Here is a 10,760-nt window from a genome sequence, read left to right as displayed (position 1 = left end):
AAGGTAATGTAGTTTGATATAGAATATGTTTCATCGAATCAGAAAAGGAAATAAAGTAGTATAATCTCAGATTCCTGTTTACAAATAGTACGAATTAAATGTATTTAATATAGATGCATGTATAAAGCCCGGCGATAGTTGTTTCTTTGTTCAAAAAATTTGAGCAGAATTTCAGCTTGTCATATGCAGGAAGCAATTTACTTTTAAAGCTTGCCGCCCTTTATCGAATATCGGCCAATTTTAGGGAAGTTTATCTGATATTTGATCAAAGTCGTGCACATATATTCTACAAATGTAGATAAAAAACGAAAATTAATTGAGCCTTTCGGAAAATGGCGCCCTTGCTTATTAACAGTCTGAAGAAACACTAGACTCCTTTCCGACAGCAATTACGAAAATACAAATATTGATGATCGATAAGCATGAATAATTCCAAAGGCAGGAAATTGTCAGTGACTATACTAAGACTAATTCATGTACTGTGAATTCTCATCTAACAAAAGCGAACACAATGATAGAATTGACATTTTGACGTTCAATCATAAAATCATTTTACCATGTGTAAATACATTTATCCACAAGCAATAGAGTTATGCATTTTATAGGCACAGATTAATCCATCTTCCTCAGTCAAATCCGAATTATACGCATGGAATATACAAGGTTTTGTCTCAAGGTTTCAGTACGCCGTGTTGACTGGATGTCTGTATCTTAAGCAAGATTATTGGCGATATATATATTTAGGGCGTTTTTCAATCCCATTAATCCGTCATTATATCAAGGTACATGCATTGAAAAGCTTTTGTCGTCTTTGTTTAGAGAACGGGTTAAAATTGCACGCGCGCACCGCTGGAATTCAGGCAATATCCGTAGAGGAGTTTGTGTTTGTTTGCAGTGCTTAATTAAGCTTTGTATACCAAAGCAGCATGAACTGAGGAGTCGGTGCTGTCTTCTTGTACAAATTTGGAAATTTCATGTAATAAATGCTAGATATTGCTCTCTGGGGTGATTCAACCTGGGGCACTTAAAACTTCCTGTGAAAAAAAAACTCCACTTCTATAAGAAAAGTGAATAGCACGCACGCGAGGCCGAAGAAAATCTTCAAGAATCTCCTTCTAAACGAGCAAAAAACCCAGGTTTCCACAAGAGTTTGAATAATAATCATCTCCCGTTTTTTTAGCATTTCCTGTTTGCATTTGCGTATTGTGACAAAAATAGCCCTAGAAACTTTAGCAAAAAACTTTACTGGGAGTATTTGGTGTTCCAACACGAGAAACGAAGGAACTGTGGATTCCCTGCGGACATATTATAACTAACAAGCACCCTACTGTCACTTTTGTTCAAAAGTTACACTCCCTGCAGTTTCCCGCATAAAGAAGAAGATTTGAACGCTCGATAGTGCAGCTTAAAAATATATCTTTTGAAAGCACGCTTGGCAATAGATACGTTTTAAGGGTTATTATACCTTAATAAATATATGCAAAGCCTTAAGTACCATTGACTAACACTCTTTATTATGATTTAGACATGCTTCGTAGCTCTTGCCACGGGGTGAAGTTAATTTAGAACTGGCGTGGCATGTTCACCATAATTTTCTGTGGATGATTCGTGTTTTGACCATGTGGAAACTTGCGAAAGTACTTTGCGTTCTAAGTATATTGCTGTGTTCTACTGAAGGAAACGTCGTTGGCAAAGATGTTTCAAACTCCAAAGGTCAGTCTTATACCTAGAGTAAATTTACATTAAACTTGATTATGTTAAGGTCAAATCATGGCAGTAAATATGTCTTTCAAGATAGTTTCAAATTGGATCATAGAAAGTAATTAGAAGTTACGAAATGCCGCAGTGATATGCAGATTCTGCAGTCTTCTGAAAGTCAAGCCATGTAGACAATTTGAACACGTTAACTTGATCATGTTTCATAATATTTGGATATGTTTCGTTCACACGCGTGTTCCACAATAGATGATGAAAAATTCATAGCAAGGACTTCAAACCACACATGTCGTTATATATATATTATAACGCGTTCGTGTGCTTGATATAGCATAAGGTGCTGTTAAATGAAGCTTGTATGTTCACCAGTATCTGTCGTTTTTAAGTATGCAATGTCAGAGTTTATTTACAGAAGTTATCGTTTCCATAAGATTCATGAGTTCTCTAGAGTATAATGCTGGTTAGAATTCTATATATTTAAAGGAACTTCGTTATGACATATTATATATTCGAATTGATAGTCTATATAAGGAAGGATTGGTGCATGGTTTAAGGCCTAGGTTGAAATGTTGTTCACGTAGCTCGTGACATATGTCTAAGTGTAAATAATGCTATAACCTGACCACAGATTCGATATGAAGAATTCATGATTAATAATTACGGCGTTAGTCGTATCAAGATACCAAGGCAAGTTCAACCGGCAAGACTACTCTCTTCACGACCCATCAATTTAAAGTAGGATTATTTCTCTATGGGTTTTTTTTCGCACTTACGTTGTGCGATGAAAATTGGTAAAATCAATGAAGCAATTTAGCAATCTTTTGCATGAAGGAAAAATCCTGGCATAATTAATGGAGCATCAGTATATCTCAGCGTGAATCCGTCAGAAATGTTTTGGATCGGAAATCTAAACTGTTTTTCTTCCTGTAAACTAAACTATTTGAACAACCCTTTAAGATGCTTCGCAAAACTTTACATCATTTTCAACATTGCAGATTAAAACTAACACGATTTTCTTCCTTGGTTCTAAAAAGAAATATTCAGTTGACATCTGCGATGGAGGGGAAAGAAAAATATGTTTAAGACTTGTTAAAAATATAAATAGCTATTATTTAGAATAGTCTGTTCTTATTTGCTATATAATCATTCATTCATTCTCCTTGTTAAGAATTAGCAATCTCATGCCGTATAGACTAATAAGTATTGTTAATTGAAGTATATATGGTTTCCAGAGAGTACTTAATTATAAACCTTATGCATCAAGATATGATTTCACTGATGTACACTAGACTAAGAATAGAGCACATACGTTTGTCGAGTGATTTCTTTTTCATCCCGAATCTGGAATATACTTAGAAACATATTTGGTAATCAAAAATGTTTCCGTCACATATATTGGACTACACTGACCTGCATGCTTGGCTCTGATAATATTAAATCATTCGTTAAGGATGTCTTCCGGAAGTGATAAGAAAAAATACCAGAAATTTTTGCATAAATCGTACACGTTGGGTCCAAAATTTACTATTTAGTAATGATAGAAATGATGCTACATGGGCAAGAAATCAGTTATACACTAATTGTATGAATATCTTGCGAAATACACTAACGAAATTGTAGAACCTCTTAAAAGGATACATGAGTCATTTTTAAAAATAACCTGGGATGATGTAAAGAGCATAATTGTAGCTCATTTGCATCTTGGCTGAACCTGGTGGAAAACTTTATACTCATTAAGCTTCTTGAATACGTTATGACGTATCTTGTTGCAAGTCAAAGTTGTTGGAAACGATGATATGACCTAAAATTTATACATCCTCACAGAAATAAGGAGAATATTCGATAATTCTTTTTTCTTCTTCTAGACATTTCAACCAAATGCTATTTCTGCATTGGGGAAAAAAAGGATGGCAACAACATTGAACTTTGTTCCACTGATAACGATCTTGAAATTGAAGAATGTGAATTAGAAGATCATTTTGATAAGTGCATTGTCATCCAGGCCTTCTCTCTCAGCAAGAACACAACAATCTTCAAGAGAGAATGTTCATCTCGAAGGTTCTGCGAGGAGAGAAAAATTTGCGCGGATCCTGACTACTCTGATTGTCGCTACGAGTGTTGTACGGGTGATCTCTGCAATGATTTTGACTTTGCCGCTGATGTTAGTCCAACTGTATCGCAACCAACAGTTGGTTTGACGAGGGAAACTTTCCAAGATCAAGATGTGCAGAGCAGGGATTCTGTGCGCAGTACAGTTGCAGCAGTGCTCACAGCACAAGCCAGGGAATCTAACCAAGGTTTGACCTCAACTTGTGTTAAAGATCTTTGTAGATTAAACAACTGTGTCAAAGACTGCGATTCAAGTCTTAAGCCAGAGACGTATGTAGTGACGTATTACTAAACCCCAGACATACAGAACTAAGTGTTATAATTTTGCCTTTGCCTTTGTGTAGAAAAAGCCCAAGAAATCGAACCAGTCGTTGAAGAAGGTAACTTTTCAGATGCAATGAATTCATGCATGTATCCAATAAGTTTATCAAGAAACTAAAGGTTTTCGACAATTCCACACGAAAGTTACATGCAAAGAATTGATCACTTTTTATTTCAGCTTGTGAGGATTTGGACACATTCTGCCCTACATATGTGGATGATCCATCTCACTGGCCTATGTTCTGTAAAGATAATGATAGATATACGTCAATTGCTTGCAGAAAAACATGCAAGTTTTGTGTTTCAAGCCATGAAGGTATATACCTTGTTAAAAGCACTTCATCTGTGCTATCATAAAAGTCATGCAGCTTTGATAACTTTCCTGCATGTATTAACATTTAGTTACAACTATACCGACGCAACAAACCACTGAAATTACGACAACAAGTTCGGCTGGGCTAAATTCAAAAGGTATGAAATCATTTTACGGTTTAGTCTTTTGACTTTTTTGTTGGAAAATCTTTCAAGCTCTCTCTCTCAATGAAATTCTGAAATGAAATCTCTTTATATTTTGAAAGATTGCAAAAATCACAGATCAGACTGTAAAGAGCTCGGAATTCTGGAATACTGTCGTAAAATGCCTATCTTTATGAAAGAAAATTGCCCAGAAACTTGTGGATTATGTTCAAAGGGTGAGAAGTAATATCACCACTTTAGAGTAATAGTCTAATGTTGCCAAGCCAGCTTTCGTTTGCAAGGGCCAGCCTATATTATGATATTTTAGGCACGATCATTTCTCCAATAGTATGACAGACACAGTTATTTTATTTTATGTAGGGTAGTATACAATACACTTACGGCCAGTTTTTACGTTTTAGAAACTACTACGACTAAAGTGGTCAAACCGTTAGAATCAGGGACAGAAGAGGTCATAACGTCAGAGCCAGTTGCCACTAAACCAGCTAGAGTCATCACGACAGCGTCAGAAAATACAGAAAGGATCACCACACCTAGGCCTTCACCCATATCCTCAGATAGAGTACAATCTGGCATCTCCGTCGAATCAACAGTAGAAAATGAAGGTAAACAGCCTTTAATATATTTTGTCAAGACGTCCACAGTTGTTTCCTGAAAGGCGTTTCTTACATTGAATTTTTTAGAATGTCAAGACAAGAGAGACAATTGTCAGGAGTTGAAAGAAATTAATTACTGCAGACTTATGCGTTTGTTTATGAGTGAAAGTTGTCGCAAAACTTGTGGATTTTGTTACAACGGTAAGTTGTTTATTTGCTATTTTAGTATGTGTCCAATTTATAACCATACACATTGCATTCATGGTGAAAAGCTGATGGTAGATAAATCAGCAATTAATCCGAATAATTATGTGAATGCCTCAACCACATTCAATATATGATTAAAATATATCATTACGTTTGATATTTTATGGAACCTTACTAGAAACTGTTGCAACAGGAAACGTGGTAGACAATATCACCACCTCACAACCAGTGACAGAAAAAATCACCACCTCAGAACCAGTAACAGAAAAAATGACCACTTTAGTAGAACCAGTGTCCGAAAACATTACCGCTACAGAACTAGTGACAGAAAAGATCACTACCTCAGAACCAGTGACAGAAAAGATGACCACGTTAGAACCATTGGCCGAAAATCTCACCACTACAGAAGTAGTATCAGAAAAGATCAACACCCCAGAACCAGTGACAGAAAGGATTACCACCTCAGAACCAGTGACAGAAAGGATTACCACCCCAGGACCAGCGACTGAAAATATTACCACCTCAGAACTAGTGACAGAAAGGATTACCACCCCAGGACCAACGACAGAAAATATTACCACCTCAGAACTAGTGACAGAAAGGATTACCACCTCAGGACCAGCGACAGTAAAGACCACCACCTCAGAACTAGTGACAGAAAGGATTACCACCCCAGGACCAGCGACTGAAAAAGTCACCACTTCAGAATCAGCGACAGAAAATGTCACCAGTACACAACCAGAGACAGAAAAGATCGCCACTACGAAAGCAATGACTGAAAAGATCAACACCTCAGAACCAGTGACCGAAAAAGTCACGACTCTGCAACCATTGACAGAAAGGATCACCACTTCAGAACCAGTGACAGACAATACCACTACATCAGAACCATTGCCAGAAAAGGTTACCACGTTAAAACAAATTACCAGTGAAAAGAAAAAGAACTTATCTACAACAGTTCCTGTGATCACTTTAACTCCAACGACCTTCGAGAGAGATCAGAAAACATCAGAAGTTGTCATCAAAACTTCAAATACATCTTCAGATACGAAAAAACCGACGGTTACAGTTAAGCCAACCTTAGAGAATGAAGGTAAATTTGTTCACTTTTAAGGAAAAAGCTGGTGTGTTCTGAAGAAATACTGTTTTGTCTCGATTTTTTCAGCTGAAGATGTATATTTTCATTTATTCACACTTTCTAGAATGTCAAGACAAGAGAGATAACTGTGAAAATCTCAAATCTATGGATTATTGCAGACTAATGCGATTTTTTATGAAAGAAAATTGTCGTAAAACCTGTCAATTTTGCTCGAATGGTAAGTTAATTCAATACAATGTATGCAGCTTGATTGACACGATTGAAAACAACCACATACTGACTTAGTTTTTACATCTTCTAACAAACGAAACAGACAAAATCAATTTAACATTTGAATTCAGGTCAACCAAGTACACTAAAGTCAAAAACAACAGAAAAATCAACATCATCACAAGTGATTTCAGAGAAATTGACGGAGCCCTCGCCTGAACCGACCTCAGTGTTGACATCATCGGACACGTCATCAGTGACGTCATCAGATACGGCAGTGACGTCTTCCCAACCTCGAACAACCGAAGCAATAACGAAGTCTAAAACTTCAACAACAACAGCATCAACAACAACGGCAAAAGTTTCTTCTGAATCAAATGTTTTACCAACATTTAAACAAACCACACCGGATGTAAATCCAACGTCTGATAGAAGTAAGACAATCATTTTGAAAATGTAGCTGTTATATCGCGCGCTTTGGCACATAAAGCATTATCTAAGCGGAATGTAACGTGCAATACTGTAGTTCTCATCAACAAAAAAATCCATCATTTCTAGATTGTTTTGACAAGAGAAAAAGATGTCGGTTATTTGCCAAGCTAGATGACTACTGTAATTACCATCGTGATTTTATGGAGAAAAACTGTCCAAAATCATGTGGCTTCTGTTCCCAAGGTAATGAAATATGCACGCTTTGGATGTAATATTCCGCGATGGCACCATCTAGGAATCCTAATCAGTTTAACCAGAACGTTTTCTCCAAATGGATAGATTTCGTGTTTTTAAAAGGACTAAAATATTCCACTATTCCGATGGTAGATGTTGCAGGTGGTCCAACTTCAAGAAATGTGATACCTTCACCCGTCACTACGGCAGAAACAACACAAGAAAATACAGAAAATATAACACCAAGTACCATACAAACCCCTCCTGATGGAACGTCCACTCCAGAAGAAGAGATCACAAAAACAACACCAAGTACCATCATAACCCCTCCTGATGGAACCTCCACTCCAAAAGAAGAGATAACAAAAACAACACCAAGTATCATCATAACCCCCTCTGATGGGACCTCCACTCCAGAAAAAGAGATCAAATCCACACTTCAAACCACTGAGGCTCCATCAACCCCGACAGAACCCACAGAAACCACAGCTAAGACCACAACCCAACTCCGAGCAACTTCAAAGTCGAGCATAATTGTTGTTAAAGGTGGGTGGGCAATAACCACGGTGATAAATACGACACAGATCCTGTTTGGTTTCACAGAAACGTAATGCAGTTTATGCAGTTTTCTTCCAATCTTTTAGACTGTGTCGACAAACGAAAAGAATGTGCCAAGTTTGCAGCGTATCCTGGATATTGTGATTATAGCAGAGAGTTTATGTTAGAACACTGCGCTAAATCATGCGGATTTTGTACCGAAGGTAAGTTTTTAGTTGGTCTGTGGAAAGACTATGACCAGGTAAACGAGAAGAAGTGTAATTGTTTGGAATAACTGTCAAAGAAGATCGATCTTTCACAAAAACTATCCGAACAGACCAACTAAAGAAACTCTGTAGTGAAAAGAGTTAACTGAATATGTTGCTTTTACAGTGGATTCCATACGGCGAAGGTTCTCAGCATCTTTTGTGTTTATAAAGGTGGCGATAGTGGTCGCGTTTCAAGTACTCAGAAACCAATGGAAACATCAACTCTTATGAGAAGTACTTTGGAAACAACATCCTCCATAGTTACAGAAGAACCAACGGCAGAACCATCGGCAAAACAAACCTCAACAATAAAACCATCTGCCGAGCCAACCTCAGCATTAACACCCTCATCCTCAAGCCAAGGTAAACAAGATATCTTATGCAACTACTATTTTTTTATCAACTTGATGGATCATGAAAGTAATCCATTTTTTCTTCCAATAGAACATGAAAAATACGACGTTGTTTTGGTCGTTGGTGCAAGAACTCCAAACGCTTCAGATTCGTTTGTCCAACAAAAAAAAATCATTCAAAATATTTTGGAAAATCCAAAACTAAATAACGTTAGTTCTCCTATTATAAACTACGGTCTTGTCGCATACACTAAGGAAGCTCAAGTGAAATTCCGAATCAACAGCGATGTACCCATGACTATCTTACAATCATCATTAAGCCTGCTCACCTGGCAAAAAGATGGTTCGCGTGTTGACAAAGGAATAGAAAAAGCCATGGAACTGTTTGAAAGTCGGCCTGAGAGAAAGAAACGAATTGTTGTGTTCATAGACAGTCCCTCAGATGCGTCATATAGTGAGTTGAATGAAGCCGCGCAAGAGGCCGAGAAAAGAGGCATTAAACTAGTCGTTGTTGCCATGGGTCAAAAATATGATGCAGGAGAATTTTTGATAATGGCTCCGAGATATCAAGATCGTGTCTTGTTTGATGGAACTCCACCGAGTAACGTCACAAGTAGAATTAAAAAGGCTGCCGATGAGACAATAGCTGCAATTATGCAAGGTAATGAATTAATTATACGTGCATGATAATATCAATTATTTATAGAATAATTATTATAGAAACGATTGATTTTACCAGTTTCTTGATTAATTGTGTCATTATATGCAAAGAAATTACAAATTTCGCTGTGTAACACAAGCAACTTTGTAAACTAAATATCCTTCATTTTATTAATATGTAGAATATGAAGAAACGAAGAATCAAGGCGAAGGACAAGCAGGTTACTAACAGAAATATCTTCATCAGTAATCAATAAATGTTTATGATATCCATTATAATACATCTATAATGTTTCAGGCGTCCCTGTGGTGGAAGATCTTGGACCTTTCAACCCTGAGTCTGCCGAGTTCGGTAAAAATATTTTATTTTTTCTCTGCATTTTTGTCCGTGACGTTACGTTACATGCATCTAATGACTGTCTAATTATGCTCTATTTTTCGTAGGAGATAAATTAAGATGGAAGATATGGCCATGGAGCGAGGTTATATGACTACTAAAAATACATTCATGCAGATTTCCATTGCCTTTATAAACCAAGCAAATAATTCCCAGACCCAAGTTTATATTATGAAATGACTTCGCTATATAAAGGTAATTTTCGTTTACAATAACTTTTTTTCCTTGATAGTGCGTCAATGGCAAACAAAGCAGAGTGGTTCGATGTTATCATTTCCATGAAGAGAAAGACTACCATGTCACAATTAAAGCTTGTATCAAATATGTCGCCCCAATGCCCGAGAAAAAACGAAATTGTTAACAGCATGCTATGCAAAAAACGTTCAGTTTTACCACAGGACGGATTGTAACTTTTTTCGATATATATATAGAATTGAAATTCACAGAAGTTTAAGACGAAGCCTTTCTTAATCGCAAAGAGTTTTAAAGAGAGGAAAACTGATACAGTCTGTATGGAATGATTTGTTTTTCATTATTGTCTATATCTTATATGTACGAAATTTGACAACAATCAAGGCAAAAACGTATTGTCTGACACATTAGTTGTCTATAATAGCTAGTCAGTCGTAATTTTGTATTCTTTTTGCATCTCACTTCGTATAACAAATATCACTGCATAACTGATTAGTCATGCAGTAAGGAAAGTGTACGCTGTTGATGAAATATTTTATATTTTGTATTTTAATTAAAAAGGTAGCCTATCAGTGTAATTAAACTACATCACTCAGCTCCTACTGTAGTTCGCAGCTCAGTACTCGCAAAAACGAGCCATGAAAACAAGCCAGGTTCTTCGTATTAGGAGCGGCAAATCTAGCTAGTGTTTAATGGATGTTCATTGATAAAAACTGCCTTTATTCATATGCCAATATATGTATATGTTTCCTTTGGCAATTTAGTTATTATAGTCAAAACGTGCCAGTTTACTTTTATCATTTCGAAAAGTCAATAGTTGTTTCATATATTTACCAATTAATAGTGGGTGACTGGGTTGGTTTCACATCCGCCTACGCGAAAGTTATGATTGTCGCTGAAGTTGTGTATCCTGAGGTGCTTTATGCATGGAGCTTTCCATCCATGAAAAAA

General features: G+C 36.6%; 1 protein-coding gene across 1 annotated transcript; it reads left to right on the top strand.

Moving 5' to 3' along the window:
• Window positions 1-139: 139 nt before the first annotated feature.
• On the top strand, window positions 140-10,760 carry LOC114517982 (mucin-5AC-like). Its single transcript, XM_028537840.1, has 21 exons — window positions 140-782; window positions 1,526-1,713; window positions 3,582-4,013; window positions 4,170-4,205; window positions 4,325-4,462; window positions 4,549-4,617; window positions 4,725-4,838; window positions 5,025-5,228; window positions 5,307-5,420; window positions 5,605-6,519; window positions 6,629-6,742; window positions 6,867-7,169; window positions 7,294-7,410; window positions 7,555-7,947; window positions 8,046-8,162; window positions 8,379-8,570; window positions 8,652-9,221; window positions 9,403-9,441; window positions 9,519-9,572; window positions 9,665-9,702; window positions 9,850-10,760. The coding sequence occupies exons 2-21, from the start codon at window positions 1,602-1,604 to the stop codon at window positions 9,976-9,978; spliced, it is 4,200 nt and encodes a 1,399-aa protein (XP_028393641.1). The 5' UTR covers window positions 140-782; window positions 1,526-1,601; the 3' UTR covers window positions 9,979-10,760.

Source organism: Dendronephthya gigantea, unplaced genomic scaffold, assembly GCF_004324835.1.
Source record: "Dendronephthya gigantea isolate DGI-Jeju-01 unplaced genomic scaffold, DenGig_1.0 000010F, whole genome shotgun sequence".
Classification (NCBI taxonomy): Eukaryota; Metazoa; Cnidaria; class Anthozoa; order Malacalcyonacea; family Nephtheidae; genus Dendronephthya; species Dendronephthya gigantea.
This window is presented reverse-complemented; position numbering and strand designations above follow the sequence as displayed.